The 19,164-nt window shown below is 37.5% G+C and overlaps 1 protein-coding gene across 1 annotated transcript; it reads left to right on the top strand.

Moving 5' to 3' along the window:
* Positions 1 to 6,079: 6,079 nt before the first annotated feature.
* Positions 6,080 to 17,821, top strand: LOC139741470 (uncharacterized). The gene is made up of 11 exons (XM_071652054.1): positions 6,080 to 6,443; positions 7,889 to 8,012; positions 8,903 to 9,085; positions 9,685 to 9,855; positions 10,403 to 10,547; positions 10,883 to 10,982; positions 11,720 to 11,971; positions 13,676 to 13,893; positions 14,542 to 14,784; positions 15,634 to 15,756; positions 17,733 to 17,821. Exons 1-11 carry the CDS (start codon positions 6,286 to 6,288, stop codon positions 17,819 to 17,821), a joined length of 1,806 nt encoding a protein of 601 aa, XP_071508155.1. The 5' UTR covers positions 6,080 to 6,285.
* Positions 17,822 to 19,164: the final 1,343 nt, after the last annotated feature.

Below are 19,164 nucleotides of genomic sequence, written 5' to 3'. Positions count from 1 at the left end.
CCTACTCTGGTTAAGCTAGTGATGGCTACAGAAATACAGTGTCGATTATTACTTAGGCCTAGGCACCTACTGGATCTAGATTTTCAGTAGCTGTGCTAGCCTTTCCTGCCCTTGGCTGTGGTCTAACGCTAAAACCGTAGGCTTAGACCTATTTTGTATTAAATGTTAGAGGAATTAGAACTCTAACCGTTGGAGTTAGACCTACACTGTAATTGAGATCCATTGCTATAGTTACAAGCAGTATGAATCCAGATCCTAGACAAAAAATAAACAAACTGTTCCAAAACTTTTTTTTTGAGTAGATGTAGTGTCTAGTCTCATGGAAATTACCTAACTAAGCCAGGAGTATAGCACTCTAGATTTTTAACAATAAGGCCTACAAGTGGAGCTGAGGTAACTTAGATTGATCAGTTGTTCTTGGAGATTTGTACAGAAACTGTAGTCTAGAAACACACACACACACAAAACAAATGCAATGCATTGAAGTGACCCTCTCTACATGTAGGTTACTAGGTGATTAACATTTTATCCATGTTTGTCCGAGTTTTTATGTGATGATTGATCATGCACTCCAAACTGAGAGTTGTTACTGTATGAGGCTGTAACATGTTCATGCTCAGGTCTGCAGACTAGTGCTACAAAGTATTTGATTATCCGGCAGTACGTCATTTGTTAATCTGTGTCGATAATAAACACAGCCTTGTCGTTGCTGCCTCAGCATGTCACAAACGTGCTGTGCACAGCACTTGGTAAGGCTATGTAGTATACAGTACAATACAGTACAGTACAGCACTTATATTATGTACAGGCCTGTCCAATGATCAACAATAGTGAATAGTTGAATAAATTTGTTTATCACTATATGTGTTTGTTAAATCTAGATTCATTCCCAAATGTTGTCCTTTTTACCCAAATGGTAAATTTAGAGTCTACTGTAATTATCATAAATGCCTGAAAATAGTTGTCCCTTTGTGTCACCCTAAACAGGTCTGAATAAAAATGAAATCTCTAAGGAATTCATACTGGAGGCTTGTCTCAATGTTGAAAAGGAAGAGCAGAAAAGGAGCAGCTGGCAAATGGTTGTCCTGCAGAAGTACATGAATCCCTCTCTTACCTGCAATTTCTGAGGACAAACATGCCATGAGGATACCTAACCAATTTTGGAGACTGAGGTACAGTATATATGTTAGAAGATAAAATAAACACTTTTTCATACTTTCCAAAATGTTTATGTGACTGCATGTGTGAATACATCAGTTTCTTTTTCTTTTTATGGTGGCTTGACAATTAAAAAAAAGACATTAAGTTGAGAGCAAGAAAGATATTATTTCAAAGAGTGTAATTTAATTGTCTTTTACATTATTTTGAAGAAAATAAAAATTTCATTCATGCTACCCTAAAGTGATGAATAGTTTATTCATAGAACTTCAAATACAGTCATTGTAAGCAATTTCTAGAAATAAATGAAAACATCATTTCTTTGAAAGAATGAATCCATTGTAAGATATAGGGGGAATGCATCCCTCTTCATCATTCTAATTCAATACAATATGTAATCATGTTTGTGTGTTTTTTTCTTTTTCTTTTTCTCCTATTTACTAGGAATTACAAGATGATAAAAACTCTACCAGCAAGGCGTCAAAGGCTGAAATGCTACACATAAGGAGCAGGAGAAGGAGAAGCAGGACCTGTCAAAGCTAAACCTAAGAAGATAAGGAGGAGTCAAGAAGCAAAGGAAACCAAAATTTTATCAGCAGTAGGTACCCTGCTGATGCACTACTGGAAAATGTTTGTTTTACCTCTAAAATAGAGAGAGAAAGAAAAACAAAAACATGCTTGTTGTTGTTTTTTCCTCTCTCTCTCTACAGACAAGTGCAACATATTTATGTATTTGGGGTGTACCTGAAAATCCCAAATTTGATTTACATACTTCAAAGAACATTGTTGAGTAGACTTTATTCAAAGAATTATCATCCAGGGATACTTCTTTTTGTCAGGGTGTTCAGATCTATGATCACTGTCGAAAGGATTATTCAGGCGTAAGTTCTCTAAGTATAAAATAAAAACATGCCACATTGTACTTTTACTTTTTCAAGAAAATAAAATTCCACAGTCAATTCCATGGTCGAGGAACTTCATAAAAACTCAACTCGATAACTCAACTGTGGTTGTCAGTTGCTAATGTGTGTAGTTCAAGTGCTGTAAACACTGTAAGCAAATGGGCGGAAAGTTGGAGGCATCCTAAACTACAAATATTTGCTTCACAGGGAACCTTATGCATTTTTGTAACAATTAATATTTCCCCTATTTTCTCCCTTTTGCTCTCTTTTTTTGTGTTTGTTTAGCCCTTGTCATGTACATGTAGTTCACCTCAACACTTACACCTGTAACTGCAAGATCGGTGTGGGATGACATTGCTGTCTCTCTGGGACTTACTGGAAACAAAATGTGACTTTTCAAAGCAGGAAAGTGGTAGCTACTACAGCAGGCAGTCCGGAAGGTGGAACTTGAAGAAACTGACATATTGACTTGTTTCTGTCATTTATGTTGGACCAGTGCAAGTTTCCATGAACTTTACATGCATTTTATGTTAACTTACAATGGTTTGATTTCTGTTTTCCCACCAACTACAAACACAGCTACTCTCGAAAAACTCAAATTTACATGCAATCACCGTGAGTCATTTTTTTTTCTCCTGAAATACCAACAAACAGCTGAAGAATTTCAATGTGCAAGGTTTTGTCATGATTTTAAGGCGATTATGCACTGTTACTCCGACAATGCACTTTCCCTTTCTCTCTAAAATGTATCCTGCAACTTTAAATCATGTACAACAAATGTACCATGTTTTGTTTGTATCACTGAAAAACTGGAGATGGAAAAATTCCACAAGCTTTTGTTTGATTTGTGAGGGCCATTACAATGTTCAGAGACAATAGCAACACTATTTCCACTGCTGTTTAGAAATGTATGTTTTGTGCAACTTTACATTAAACTCAACATGTGTGCCAAACATTGTTTTAATGGCTCGAAAACTGGGGAAGAAAGCTGTTCTTAAAGCCGTTACATAACTTTGAGGGCAATTAGTGCTGTTACCATGGCAACACACTTTGCAGTGAGCTGAACATGTAAGCAAAACTTCTTTTGAATCCATGGAAAACTTCAGAAGTTCAAGAGATGTTTTACCTTGAAGTTGTTGTGTATGACTTGCACTGTTGCAAAAGTGGTAGTGACATGACATCATATTTCTTCGTCACTCACAGGACTGCGCAGAGTAAAAACACCTTAGGCCTTTATGGAAGTGAGAGCTTATTGCAAGTTTTCTAATATTAGTTTAACTTGACCATTGAACAACTTAGTTTTGTAAACTTATTAATCACCCTAATAATGCCAGTCTACATCAACAAGGCTTTAATCATTGCACAATGATGGAATTGCACAGTGTGTTTTCATCGCCCTTGTCTAAGCGTATTGAAATGTGAGTCTGACAATGATACATGTATTGCCAGAAATGTTTGAGCTAGAAAAATGGAGAATGGCACATGTATCAATGCAATAAGTTGTACTATAGCTGCAAACAAGAAATCATGCTACTGTGCAATTCTGAATTTAGAGCAATGTGAATGCAGCAGTCAGCGTTCTGAGATAGCTATTTTTCCTATGCAGTCATGCTACCGTATAAGTGCTGCATGGTATTTTAATCATACATATTTTAAGTGCTGATCTCCCCCTCTGCACAAAATTATGTTTGTTTGTTTGCTTGTTTTTTATCATACCTCTATCTGTATCGATGGATAACATTTATTACTCGACTCAACATCTGAGAGTTTGAGTCAGCAAATTGTTATAGTTGTATTTGCTACATTGTAGGCTACAATTTGCCACTTACCCTTATCAGTCAAAGCAATTCAATGTCCATTCATTTGTATCTTCCTGATTTATTGGTAACACACTTGTATATCTCTTGCTTATAAGTCTATTCTGGCAAGTAAAATGTGTAACCAAAATTGCATGTACTCTAGCCTTGAACCTTTTTTTTTTCTTCCGCACATTTTAACCAGCACATCTTCTTCTTGTAAAGAATGCCTAAGGTAGGCACCAACATAATCTGGGATGGACAGAAAATGGACAATGTTGAAGATGAGATTTCCTGTAATGATATTACATTATTAAGGTATACAATTGACAAGGTTCACACACAGTTGGAATTTCAATTCAAATGACTGCTTTGCCACAGTATTTTGCAGTGTATGCAGTGTCTGATTAATCTGGATTAGGACCAGTAGCACATTTAGTGCATCTCAAAGCACCCCTTTCGGATGCTGGTACAATGTATGATCATTTCAATTTGTCATTTTTCAAAATACACTGTATGTTTACAGTAAGTGTTTATGTACCTTTGTACACAAACTCTAACTGTATACGTTGCTTGTAGAGTACGTTAGATTGCAGCAATTTCGTCTCTGAGGTTTGTTTTGTTTGTTTGTTTGTTTTTGCAACATTATTTGGGAAATTGTAGTGGCATATAGGTAGTTGTCTCATGCAAATTGTAATGGTAACTCGTTGAGCTGAACTTCTTGTAGATGTTCAAGTTGACTGAATTTATTCATTGTTTATGTGGAAAAGAAATGGAAGTTGATGTTCTTTGTCACTTTGTGTGATACTTTTAAGAACTATGACATCCATACTGCAGTATGTATATATGAATTGTACAGCACAATTATGATATTGCTTTTCCTACTAGTTTTGCATTTTTTTGCCTTTTTTGACAGTACAATTGTATTGAACTAATTGAAGCATACAGCTGTAGTCATGATATAGAAAGACAAATCGACAACTTGAACCGCTTTGCACCATCTTATCTTTTTCTTTTTTGATGATGGAAATAAATAAACTACTGTATTGAATTTACTTTAATTGTGATCAATGTGTCTATATTTTAGATTTAATTTAATGACTTGAATATATCATTATCTTTATTCTTGTCACGTTTTTATTTGTGAATCAATATATATTGTAAATAAGTGTGATTCCCTTACATCTGGATGGTAATTACATACACAAAACAAGAGTGCATTTTTCAAGGGCCAACCAGAAAAATATGTCAGCACAATATTTTATGTGTTTGAGAAACCACAATGTTAGAATTCCACTATCAAAGCCTTAGAAAAGCACTCAGAGAATACAGACCTCCGCCAAGCAGTACTTTTTCACCCTTACTGTGATTTCTACCCATTGTAATAATTACATAAATATGAGTAATACAACATGTATGCTGTAAATGACTATTACCAATGATCAAGAATCCTACAACCACGTAACCCCCCCCCCCCCCTCCCAAAAAAAAAGGGGGGGGGACTTTGATCCAGGCAGTGATCCAAATTAATACCAAAATATGGCATTTCTTTTTTCTATCATTATTAACTTTATTTCTTAGAATATACAGTGTTATTCGATTCACATCTAGTAATTTCTGTATTTACTTTAGAATTAAAAAAAAAACAAGCTTGAACATACATGTACTTTTCAAACCAACGTCGCCAAAAAAAACAAAAAAAAAACAAAAAAAAAAACAAGTGACTTCATTCATGGTTACCGTTCTTTATGATGAACAGGTGCCATAATGTACGATGTACGCATGCGCACGGTGAAAATCGTAGGCCACAAATCGCACAGTGTGCGGTATATATCGCAGCACCTGCGACAGAGTGCAACAGGCTGCGATATCGCACATTGTCGCAGCGCAGCTCATCGCAGTAAAAATCGCACAGTGTGAGTCCGCCCTACACGTGTGTGAGCGCGATCATCGCGAGCGAGCATGAGCCAGCTCGAGCAAGTACGTCGTATAGTTCGTGCGTGTAGGACAGCGGCGAATGAAGTTTTACTGTTGTATTTTCACCTTTTCTCTAGATTTTGTGACTAGAATTTCACTGCACGAGTTCACTGGTATCCATAATGAGTTTCAGAATACTTCCCGGACTTCCATGGCAGTTTTATTGGTGAGGTAAAGGTAACTTCCTCCATCACCGTCCAGCGAGGATCCAGAGCGGTGGGGTCCCGACGGCTCGTCAGCAGCTGCAGTCGGTCGGGGAGCCAGAACTGGAAGGCCCGGCCCGGTTCGGTTTTGGGTTCCGACCAACGTGACTGACTTGGAATGGGACTGACTGTCATGTCCAGCAGCAATTCGATCGTTTCGATTCACAGAATCACCTCGTGTCTCTCTAACGTTAGATCTAGTAATTTAGTCTAGAGACGGACTAATACAAGGCCTCATCGCCCGGATAGATGAAGCCTGCTATGTCGACCGACATGACCAAAGAAGATACCGATACTCTTGGTTTTTACAAAGGCCAAGGAAGACTTGCGGCATTACTACCATTTCCTGCATTCATTGCGTTGCCCGTGGTGCTGATATGGTGGATTCGAAACCACCAGAGAAAAAGGTGAACTCCTGATCCTAACAACACTAACACTAACACTCCAGGCTCTATGTACTGTTATTTTACTCCTTCCCTCCCTAAATATACACAGCCCAGTCGCTGTAGACTATAACGGCGTCTGGTCGGTCAGGCTACTACTCCAGAGACAGAGTCCAAGGTCGACTCCCTCCCTTGGCCTTGGCCTTGTCTTCATCTAGATATGGACAATAATAGAAACTGTTACTGTTTGTGTTGAAATATCATTCAGAGTGCTTAACAACTTAACTAGTACTAGTTTACTCTCATTGCAGTGACCCTCCACAAATCAAACTTTCTGCTCTTTTTTTTTTTTTAAAGTTTGTCATTCCTCATTCCTGCACTGTCTTTCATATTAATTATGAATATGATGACTATTTTCTACACATACATACATGATGTATATCAGCACCCGCACGCGCAGCAGGGTTCAACCTCCAGTGCCAAAGTTTGAATGACCGTGCGCAAAAGCATAGGTTTCAATTCTACATACTATATAGTATGTAAAAGCATGTGGTCTAATTTGGGACGGCATTTTGGTCGAATTGTGGGCAACTTGCTACATGTATGTGGTTATGGCATTCATTGTATTTGAGTACGGTACATGTTTTACAGAGGAAAGTCATAATTCACCTATCCACAAGAGCCTATGTTTTAATAACTTAATTTACTGATCCTAACTTGTGTTGGGCTGTTGTAGATCCTATGCTATGATATCTCTTCTTTAAAGTTCACATTTTGGGAGTGAGCTCAGTACACTAAGTCAGTAGTATTCACAATGAGGATTGCTGGAGGCTTACTACTAGTAACTACATCTGTAGTTCATGACTGTGCTGCTGTTTTCACATCAGTGTATTCAAAACGTGTGACAGTTTGTATATTGGACAAATTCCTGTGGAAGTGTGTTCTGTGTAGTGAGAACTATGGAGTGTAAACAAAGCTTTTAAACACAGCCTCAAGCATTTTTTTACAGTTGTATACAGTGTACTCCCGTTATAATGAGCACGGTTATAACAAAATCCCGGTTACAACGAAGTAAAAATTTGGGCCGCAACGTTATCCACTCTATGTATTTCACTGTTTATTTGTTTGGTTATAACGAAGTTTTGATATAATGAAGGAAAACTGCCGGTCACGAGGACTTCGTTATAACGGGAGTCCACTGTGACTTCACAGCACTGTAAATAACATAATTACCCGGTATAACTGGGGGCTTCCAAAGAAGAACAAAAGCACTTTCAGTGGGTTATGCGATGAGCCAGGTGCATTGCTATGTCAGTGCATATTATCTTTTGTTAGGCATACTTGAAGCCTCCCAGTTAGAAATTACTTTTTTTTCTTTATTTATTTTTTACAGAGCAACACATGTTACAATTTGTGTTTGTTTTGTATGATTATTACTTTTGTTTTATTTATTCACACGTATGTTACAGGCGACAGAGAGGGGTGCTGACCAAAGTGGAATGCTGGTTCTGCCAAGCTTCTCTCTGGGTACCTGTTGGAGAGAAAGACTCCTTTGACTGTCTGGAGTGTGAGCAGTACAATGGCTTCACTGAGGTGTGTAAAGCAGGATTTCTGTGGTCATGGAAAACTTGGAAAAGTCATGGAATTTTGTTTATGATTTTCCAGACTGGGAAAAGTCATGGAAAATGCAGGATTATGTCATGAAAAGTCATGGAAATTTACAAATTTGTATATTTTTTGATGGATCTTCTTGTTTGCAAAGTTATTTTGTTTGTGAGGAAAATATTTCACTGAATAAAACTGGGCCAACTCATCCACCACAGACAGTGCTGGTGTGACATTGCACATGGATACTATTTATCTAATAGTAATTTCCATTTATTCAACACCAACCAAAAAGGTTTTCATGAAGGTATCCTTTGAACTGCATAATAATTTTGATGTTGCTTTTAAAAAGCAAAAATTGTACATCCTTAATAAAAATCCTTTTAGGAGTGATGATCTGAACTTTTAGTACTTCATTTCTATTTGACAATCTCAGTGTGTCTTATTGCCCAAACCTAAAAATATTCCCAAAAAGTGCAAATTTGTTTTTAGCTATATATATGAACAGACTTGTATTTATGAATCATTTTCCTCCCATACATGGAAAGAGAGAAAAACAATAGATAGATCTCCAGGTGTCCATTTTGACACATAACTCACAGTACTTATGAGGGTTGTGGATTAAGCTACAAGAAATACTTTCCCTGGAGATGATAGGTTTCTGTTCGTATCTTTTATTTTGTTGAGTACATCCTGATGAGAATATATTTTTAATGAATTGAATCTGGGCACAAACAACAAAAATGAGAGAAATATATGTGAAAGGTCATGTGTCATATTGTCTACAAAGTCAAGCCTTGAAAGATGGAATGGATTATTGATTTGATGATGGTGTCATCTCCGGTTGACTGGTTTGTTTGTGTTCCCTCACCTTGCAGGATGGAGGCTACAACAAGTCCATTCCAGCCCAGTTCTGTGAGGAGTTGAACAGTGGTAGGCCCAGGGCCCAAGGTGCTGAAGAGCAGGAAGCTGCTCAGACTGGAAGTCGCTTCTGCAGTGTATGCCAGACCAACCAAGAACTCAAGATTCAACAGCTTGCTGCATTTGTTCCCTCCAGTGAGGTGAGAATCTTGTCAGACTCCCAGATGTTTGATTTTTTTTAAATCTCTGAATTTTATAGTTCCTTGTTTTAAATGAAAAGTATAACAGTTTTCAGGCTCAACAACTAATGCTTTGATTTTTAATTCAGTTGTATTAGTAAGATCATCATTTTCAGATATTTTAGCTGAGTTTGGTGACATTATATGAGTTTCTCATTTGATGCATCAGGCTTCCATTAGATGAAATAAAACAGATATCAGCAGAAATCAGGAAAGAGGGCTGCTGATTTAGAATTGTGCTATTGATTAAGATTTTGCAATTAAGACCTTCTTCACTATCTAGCAGAATATATGTGAGTCTTTGTGCCAATGATTTCTTTATCTAGATGTAGCAAAAGAAAACTGAAAACTGCCTATCCAACAGTAGCAAGCCAGTGTAGTACAGTGGAGCAAAAGGAGCATGAGCTTTAGATCATAGGAGAATTTTTGTCAGAGGCAAAATGACCATTTTTCTCCTCTCATTTCTTCATCTGTGATTCACATGATTATCAGTATCTTCACCAGTACTTGGCACAAAATATTTGTGATATTTCAAATCATCATATATTTCATATTCGCAGGAGAGATTTGATGTTGAAGTGAGCGAGTATGCGAACTACTTGGAAGACGCATATAGACTCTGTCCAGCCTGTGACTGGGATGTCAGAAATGAGCTCAACAGGCAGGATGCAGAGATCATGACAAAACAGCTGGGGCAGAGGCTGAATCAGGCTGTCATGAGGAATGTGAAGGTATGTGTGAGCAAATGTTGGTGTGCATGTTTGACAGATTATCATCCAATCCCATCCCAGTCGTAGGTGGTATTCAAGTAATGTAACTTGAATCAGGATTCGGCATCCTGTTGTGCAGAGATTTTTTTTTTTTTGGTAATCACGTCTGCAATGAGGATTGACATACATGTATTATATTTGTCTTGATATACAAAAATACACTGTGAGCCAAAGGGAACAGATGCCCAGAAAGATAAAGAGATGTATTTAATTGTTGGTTGTTTTTTTCTGTCGACTTTCTCAGGCTGTTACATGCCTGTGAGTAATCATCTGGAAATTGTGTCACAAAGAAACGAAAAATATACAGCAAATAAAATTGCAAATGATTGACTTGATTTGTAGAAGAGCATCCAGATTGTCATACAATCAGATTATAGCTGACCTTCTATTTCAATCTCTTCTCTTTATCAGAAATTTCACATTGAATTCATTCAGAAAGGCATTTTTATCAAAGTTCTGTTGTTTACATAATTCTGTGCCTTTATCTTTTCCCTTTATGTTTTTCCAGGGAGAACTGCCTATGAACACTTCTCACACAAAATATGTCTTATGGCTGAGAATTCTGTCAATGGCCACTGCAACTGTGATATTCATCAATGAACTGAAAGATGTCATGCCAGGTGAATGGAATAAGGGCTCAAGTCCTCTCAGTGGTAAGTGTGTTTCTTTTATGGTATGTTATGTTTAGCAAAACTTGTTTGTAGACTTCAGGGAACATATTTCTGCTGCAGCATTTGACATTTCAATTCATCGTCTTTTGCAAACTGTAGAAAAGAAACCTGAGATGGAAAAAAGTAGAAAAAGAAAAATGTATTCTAAAGAATGAAGATATTGTTTTGATGTTCTGTTTATATCCTACCCCTCTTCTATGTTTAGACTATGCATTCACTTTTGCTCCTGGGTTCATCTAGATGTTCTGTGCATTTCCTAAGTGTGTTCAAGTGTATGATACATTCACTGTGTAATGTAAACCTGTTTGTTTCTGCAGTGTCTGAACTATTTGCCAATTTTGGAGCCAATTCCTTGAATGTCGCCCTCTTTGGTCTTGTGTGTTGTATCTCTTCATCCCTGCTGGCTGGGAAATACAAGTGAGTGAGAAAAATATATCTTGATAGAATTGTGCAGTATGTCTCTTTGGTTACAACCCTATAACATTTTGAATATAATGTCTTTGACACAAAAACTAGCATACACGATGTGACAAAAAATAAAAAGCTAATTCTTTGAGGTCTTGTATATGATGAATATGAATAGATTGTCTGGTGTAATTGAGGGGCAGATTCACGTCATAAAAGAAGATCTGTGTGTTTTCTCTTCACTAGAATGCAGTGAATGTTCTTATGCTTGGTCACTACATATCTCACTAGAAGTCGGGGAGAGAAAGAGAAGGAGAGAGAGAGAGAGAGTTTGTGTGTGTGTTGGCTTAAAACAGAGTTTATATAAGAAAAAAAAGCCCAAAGCCTATGGCTAGCATCATGTGTGCCAAATTGGCAATATGAGTCAAACATGGCGGAAAGTGTTACCATTTCTTTCAGCCTTTTGGTGTGAAATGAAAAGACCTGTTTACCGACACATCCAGATTTTATGCAATTTTTGTACGTAAAAATTGTTCCTGTTAACCAGAAAGCTTGCTGGAGGCTTGCCTGACATAGCAACAACTAAAGTAAGCAGAGTGGATTCCAAGTATTGATGTTTATTCATCGGGAACAGGTTAATGGAAAAGCAAGTTGATATGACCCAGGGCAGAAACATTCATAAATTTGACTGCATTAGTGAATCAGTCTATTTGTCAATTGCAGTCACAATTATCCCTTCTTTATCACAGGTTGACACACTGGGACTGTGTGTGTCCACTGCTGTGGATGGTTTACATGGGAGCTGGCCCAACACTGTCCTCCATCTCACCCCCACAAACGTCAACCTCATCCAGTGCTGTCCATCTGATGCTGGGGTCCATCCTGGCCTGGATGCCTTCCAAGGCCTTGCCCAGCTTCCTGTCTGCCATGCTGCTGCTGAGCTCTGTCAAGCATGCTGCCCTCTACAGGCGAAGAAAAACCAGGTTGGCAGTCACCAACAGGTACGTAGGTACTGTAGCTATCATCAAATCTGATTGCCTGTAAATATATTTTGCAGGTGTAGGTGTATTTTGAAGACTAAAGTTGCTGCTAGAATCACTTTGTTAAGACTCTAGGCTTCTTTGGTTGGCAACCAGTTGGTTGATATTGGGGGGGGGGGGGGGGGAAGACATGAAGAAAGAGGGACTCTTCATAACTTGTGTATGTGGTTACATGAGAAATAAGTTTGATATCATTTGAAATAAAGAGGCAGTATTATTGTTCTACCTATTGATTCAATGTTATTTTAAAGGGATGATAGTTATGGTTGAGATGGGGATTGATTCAGGTTTTAACTTTTCACAAGATAATTAGAAACCCACTTATATGAAATATTAAAGAGTATACAATTCTAAAAGGAATTAAAAGTTTATTCTATGAAAATTGGCTTTGAAGTGGTTGAGATATCCAAACACATAGGTCCTAAGACAGGATGGGTCCTACCTTTCATTAGGATGACTTTGTTTTATTTTGTTATTTGATATCTCAGTCATTTCAAAACCAATTTTTCATCAAATAAACATGTAACTCCTCTTAGAATTGTATTTTCTCAAACATTTGGAATTAGTGGTTTCCAATTATCTTGAAAAAGGTTAAAATCTGATTCCCCATCTCAACCAAAACTATACCATCCCTTTAAAGTTTCCTTTTCCTTTGAAATGTGTTTTTTGGATGACTCTGCAAATGAAAAATAGTAACATGTGCAAGTATATCAGGCATTAAGTATGAGGTTTTGCACAATATATTTGCTTATTATTATGTCATAATACATTTCTTATGTATTTATATCATGTGGAAAATCAAGTTCATCACTGCATTGATGAAACCTTCTCATGCATATATAGGTAGCCATGGTTACCTGTCAAGCAATTGCCAAAATCCTTGCAGCCAGCTGCCCTCCCCATGTACTCCCTACTCCCAAATAATCCAGTTGAACTGATGTGGAGAGGTTTAGAAAACAGCACACGTTGCTTTGTTTTTAATGTATTTTGTGATGATCATTTTCCTCAAATTCTCTGAAAGGAAACCAAAACCCAAAGAGAAATGTGGATTGAGTTAAAGCAGCAACATTAGTAGAACACATCAGTGAAAGATTGAAGAAAATTGGACAATGGATGTAAAAGTTATGAATTTTTAAAGTTTTGGTGTTGGAACCGCTGGATGAGGAGACTACTGGAGGTTATGACGTCATGTGTGGACAACAATATAAAGAAAGTATTAAGGGAATTCCACAAAAATTCATTTTTCATGAAAATTACACATTCTATCAATTTGATACTGACATATGTTAAGGGTAGCAATTATTCCCCCTGCTTTCTGAAAGTGGTTGGTCAAGTGCTCTTTCATTATGCTAGAAAAGTGAATTTTTGTGGAATTCCCTTCATATTTTCTTTATATTGTTGTCCACACATGACATCATAACCTCTAGTAGTCTCCTCATCCAGCGGTTCCAACACAAAAACTAAAAAAATTCATAACTTTTGCATCGATTGTCCGATTTTCCTCAAACTTTCACTGATGTGTCCTACTAATGTTGCTGCTTTCACTCAATCCACCTTTCTCTTTGGGCTTTGGTTCCTTTAAGTGATCATCTTGCCCACAAAATTGATATCTTATTAGACAAACAAGTGATTAACATGATGTATATCTATAAATGTTGTATTTAGGATCAAGAGCCTGACGAAGCCCCCACCCCGTCCACGCAAGGAGATAAAGGAGGAGCCGGTAGAAATACAAGAAGAGTCTGCACCCATCGAGATTGACTCAGCATCGCCGACCCAAAGTCTGCGGGCTGAGAACCAAGAGATCAAACACATTCTCCTGGACCAGGACATTGGGGGACTGAGTCTCGGACCTCCGCCCATGACCAAACCTAGGAACAGAGGTGGGATTCCAGTATCAGACCTTTAGCTGAAATGATCATTCCTGTCACAAAGTGAATTATGTTTTACGGGCTTGTGTCAGGTCTCCTAATCATTCTACTGCAATGAGAAGGAGGGTAAATGCCTTAAAGAAGGTTGGAAAAAAAAAGTGATTTCAATCTTTTTTCTGGTGTATATTAACTTGATGAAGGGATTCTTCATTTATAGTTCAATGACTCACAATTCATTGAGTCCTGGAAAGACATCTGATTTTCATGACTTATTATAGAGCTATTGATCATGTAGTTCAAGTTTCTGCTTCATTTTTCACTCTCATTGTTGTTGCAATATTTGTAATGCATCATTGCTAATTTCACTGTGACCCTTTACAAGATATTAAGCTCTTTGCTCATGTGACAGATTAGTAGAAAAGAATAAAGAATGTACAGCGAATTGATATGTAATATCAGACAGTGATTCCTAGCACTATCATTACATACAGAAGGGATAGGTAATAACATAGCAGTGCTACATACAATATAGCCATTAGCAAATATACTGCCCATGGGGAAAAAAGGACACCAATATTAACTTTCATGTGCAAATTGTATTGATTAAATCGATTTAGAGAGGTGCCATGTGTGAATATCACTTGACTTTTAATTTTGCAGATGTGTGGACAGCTCACACCCCTCCCACCAGTCGGCCGACCACGCCTCTCTTTGAAGAGCGCCCCTCCTCTCGCCAGTTCCGACCGGTCATATCGCCAGCGACTTTTAACCCCTCCAGTCTGAAGCGAACCGTATCACAGTCGTCGTTTGCGTCCTCTTTCAGCGGTGCCTTCATGACATTGCTGAAGCCACAAGAAGGCCAGACTCTGTCTTCGAGGGAGCCCCAAGCAGAGAGCGGAAGAGGTGTGTAACTGGGTTCTGAGATCAGTAACATAGGGGGCTTTCACAGTGCCTTTCAACATTTGGGCACACTCGCTCAAGGTCAAAGATCAAAGGCCAAAGATCAGAAGTCAAGGTCAAAGGCTTAAATTTCAGTATTTCCACTTGTATCTATACAATAATGGAATGTTCATGAAACTTAGTACATATAACCTGACATGGATTATCTTTGGAAGTTTTGGGTCAGAGGTCAAAGGTCAAGATACAAAAGTGAAGTTCATTCGGTAAAATTACACCAATTAATGCGAAAATTTTACTGTTTTCTCCATATCCTTGAATGAATTGTATGTATACACTTAGTGTAATTAAACTTGGTATATACAATTTTGTACATGCTTGACCACACAGGAATTATGTAGGGAAAGTTTTTAGGCCATGGGGTCAAAGGTCAAGTAAATATACTAAAATTTCACCTGCTTTCCATATTTTGAAAGTGGCTCATAGTATTGTAATGAAAGTAAGTATAAGTTTACCAGATATTATTTGTCAATCGTGTGAAATTGTTGTCTCACATTAGCAATATGTACTGTAGACATATTGGGATCATGTGAAGATCTGTTTGCAATTAGTTTATTGAATGAGTGATCAACATTTTTGTGTTCATATGAGCTTTTATTTTTAAGTCATATTGGGATCATGTGAAGATCTGTTTGCAATTAGTTTATTGAATGAGTGATCAACATTTTTGTGTTCATATGAGCTTTTATTTTTAAGTCATTAAATCAGCTCAATGTAATTTTAGGTATTTGGCTGTTAGTTATTGTTTTGTTTAGTTTTAAATACGAGTTTTTTTTTTTTTTTTTTTTGCTACAGGGAGCAGCATCCAGACATTCGGAGACAATAGTTCTGACAGTTCTCTTCCGCTCGGAATGAGTGCCTGCAAACAGGAAAACTCACTTCAATCACCCGTCAAGGCACAAAAGTCTCCTGTGCAAGGTAAGGTCAAGAACTTACTGGTAGTCTTTGTTCCTGCAGACCTCATGGAAATTTGCCAGTCATCCTTCCTTGATGAGCTTTCTTTGATATTTGCAAGACATGTGTGTATCAAAGATGCCAACTGTCAAATTTTTGCACTATTTTGTGCTATCAGGTTTGTTGTTGTTGTTATTTTATTTTTGCCCAAAATACAAAGGCTTTATGAAAATACTGTTTTCCCAGAGTGTATCAATACACATGTCTATTGCAGGAAAGGTAAAAATACTGATTTTTCCACAGAAAAAAAAATCACCTTTTCAGCCCTCAGAGTACTGCACCATTGTTTATTTAGTAGGATTGGCATCACTGAGCCCCATCTTATAAAACTTGCGATAGAAATCTATTTCAAATCTTGTGAAAGCTGCAGTTGATCATAACTTGTGATCGATTGCAATTCTCCGATCAATTCAGACCAAAGTTTTTTCAAGATGATTGATTTTGGGATGTACGATTGATTCGAATCAAGAAGTGTAGGCCCCTTCTGCTGTTTAGTGGAAACCCTCTTGTACATCTTTGTGGAAAAACTCATGCTGCAAAGACCACAGAACTTTAATCATGGCAAATTAAAGGTCATGTGTGACAAAATGTATCACACAGAGTGTTTAATCTAATAATGGTGACTGAGGAAAATCTTTTAAAGGGGAAAGACTGAAAGCAGTATCAGTACTTGTCAATGATCATTAGTGTGTTTGAAATTATTTTTAAGGTTTGAAATTATTTGTACTTGTCTTCTATAGGTTTGTGTGCGTTTACACTATCAAATTTTATTGCCTCTATGTGGTATTTCACCAGTTTTCATAGCTTCTTTTTGATTTTGTGAGCCCTCACAAAGAAGAAACTGTGGGAAAGAACAGAGTTAAACATAAAGAGCAAACTAACATTTAATGAATGTCTCTTACCAACACTATAGAGGATTTTAGTATTTCTTGATTAATACTTCAGTGGCATGGCGTGGTATGCCATGTCAATTTTGGCAAAGGATTTCACAGTTCAATGTCACTCCAAGTTTAAGGTGGCTGTAGTAAATACTGGTAGATAAAAAGTGCCACACAATATTTTGTTTCATGTGGCAATATTCGTACCAAGATGAGAATCATATTACATCACCTTTGACTGGCTTTGGATATTCAGTGCTCTCTTAACTCTTTATGTGACACGTTCGCGCCTCCGACTCAAGTCGACAGCGTGCCAAGTTTGCATATTCTGCTGAGACGCACAAACCTGCCCCCAAACTGATTGCTAAATCACCAAATGCCACAGTACATTGAAGCGTTTGTGCCAGTTACATTCCTGTCACATATAGTTTGCCTTTTTAATGTGGTGATTAACTATCAAGTGTTATTTCCTAATTGATTTGGGAGTAAATTTCTGTCACTGTTTTTTGTGGCCGTACAGTAACGTAGCTACTGGTCATTTGAAAGAAAAACAGTCATGCACTTTACATCTATGCAAAGCCTTGCAGCCTCTCTAGTTTTGCTTGTCACATGTCCATGGTAACTCAAATCTATGGAAGTAATATAGGGCTTACATGTAGATTCGAAAATCTAGAAGAATGTAGAATTTTTTTTCAAAGCATGACTATGTTTGCTGTCTCAGAATAACGCGGCATGTAGGGGGTTTACACCATGGCACATGAGTTAAAAGACTAGAAGGTCAAGGTCAAGCAGGCGACAAATGACCCATCTCCAAATATTTCTGGCATGTTTCAGAAAAGCTGAGCACACACAGTTGCACGTAGATGAGACTTGGCTGAATCAATGAACTACCAGTAACAAGGCATGCCTGTCAATGCATTGTGGCTATGTGTGTTCTTTGTAAATGTTGCCAATTTGAGGATGTTCTGTGTTACCTTACAAATTTGTGTTAATGATGTATTTATTCTCATCATTTGTCTCCTTTTTTTCACCCATCTCCGTCTCCCCCCTCATCCCTGATAGGCTGGACATCTTTCCTGCTGCCGTGCCTCCTTGGTTTCAGTCTGGGGATCAATTTTGCTGTAGTGATCTACCTGATGTACGGCAGGTGACCTTCACTAAAACATATGATGCTCTTTAAATAACTCGGTGATCATACTGCTATGCATCCATTTAAGGAGAATACATACCTGTCAAAGGCAGTTGTGCATTCTCATGTTGGTAGTGTGAAAGAATGACGCTAAAATGAGGACTCTACCAGCATGAAAAAAAGGTCTTTTTGTAATGATGGCAGTGAAGCAAAGGTGACTGGTTTATAGATGCCCATAAACTGTCTAAAATAAGGTCTTGTTAATGTCTGACGAAAGACATCCTCTCTCATTTGACTGAAGTGTCAGCTGTTTGACAAGGTTGATTTTCTCATTAAAAAAAAAAGAAGATCAGAAAGACTGAAGTCCCACATGCAAAGAGCATTTTGAAGAGAGGTCAAGTTTTTCAATTGAAAAGATGTGTAGCAAGGGATATTTCATTAAACCAAATAAGGAGTGTGATGTCTTAAGATTGATGAAACTGACTACTATGAGATGGTCACAGGATATTATCTTAAAATGATTTCCTGCTGTCTTCATGGTCAAAGATCAAAGGTCAAAGTGAAGAATTTGACAGAACTTGACCTGTCTAAGTGCAGAATTGCGTAGACTTTAATGTCAGGATGAAAACTGAGATGGCAGTACTTGACAGGAAAGTATCAGTGCAGAAATGTCACTTAAAATTTAAATGACATTAATTCACCTCTGACTTAATGTCAGAGGTCAAAGGTGAGGTTGAAGCACTTGATGAAACTTTACCTATCAGGTGCAGAAATGTCACTTAACCCATTGAGAATGAGCTGATTTTGCTACAATATGTATTTCCCCATAGACACTTGCCTGAGTATACTCGGAACTTGTCCTCAACGGGTTTCACCCTATTTTAACTGGGGGGGGGGTCAAATTGACCCCCCCCCTCGACGTTTCGCGCCACGATTCCGCAACGCGCAAATATTTTACCGCGTCGTTTCATGACTTTTTTCATTGAAGTCTCCTGCATATTTTGAGACCAAATTTGCGACGTCCACGTACACCGTTCTGAAGTTACGTAATGTTTTTCATATGCATGTCAACCCGAAAACAGCTCAAATTCATGATATCATGTGCAAATCCAAAGCAAATTGTGTTTTTTGGTTAAATTGATATAAATTAGATTATTTCAACTTTTAATCATTGAGATTAATCAATTCTAGTGTAGATAAGCTTGAAAAAGTGCCTGCAACAAATTTTGGCCAAAAAACAAACAAAAACAAAGGTAAAAAAACAATAAAATACATAAGAAATTAACAAAACAATAAAAACAAAAGAAATTGATTTTGATTGTGCTATTTTTTACAAGAAAATTGATGCGTTTTGAGGAATTCTGA

Source organism: Diadema antillarum, unplaced genomic scaffold, assembly GCF_040938485.1.
Source record: "Diadema antillarum isolate AM-2024a unplaced genomic scaffold, OU_Dant_1.0 seq00000931_RagTag, whole genome shotgun sequence".
Lineage (NCBI taxonomy): Eukaryota > Metazoa > Echinodermata > Echinoidea > Diadematoida > Diadematidae > Diadema > Diadema antillarum.
Note: the sequence above shows the minus strand (reverse complement) of the source record. Positions and strands in the feature narration are given on the sequence as shown.

Bases quoted from the DNA above. Each gene is read 5' to 3' on its own strand.
- LOC139741470 (XM_071652054.1), top strand. From the start codon at position 6,286: ATGAAGCCTGCTATGTCGACCGACATGACCAAAGAAGATACCGATACT. The intron at 9,856-10,402 runs GTATGTGTGAGC...ATGTTTTTCCAG, and splicing joins CTGTCATGAGGAATGTGAAG to GGAGAACTGCCTATGAACAC. The intron at 10,548-10,882 runs GTAAGTGTGTTT...TTGTTTCTGCAG, and splicing joins GGGCTCAAGTCCTCTCAGTG to TGTCTGAACTATTTGCCAAT.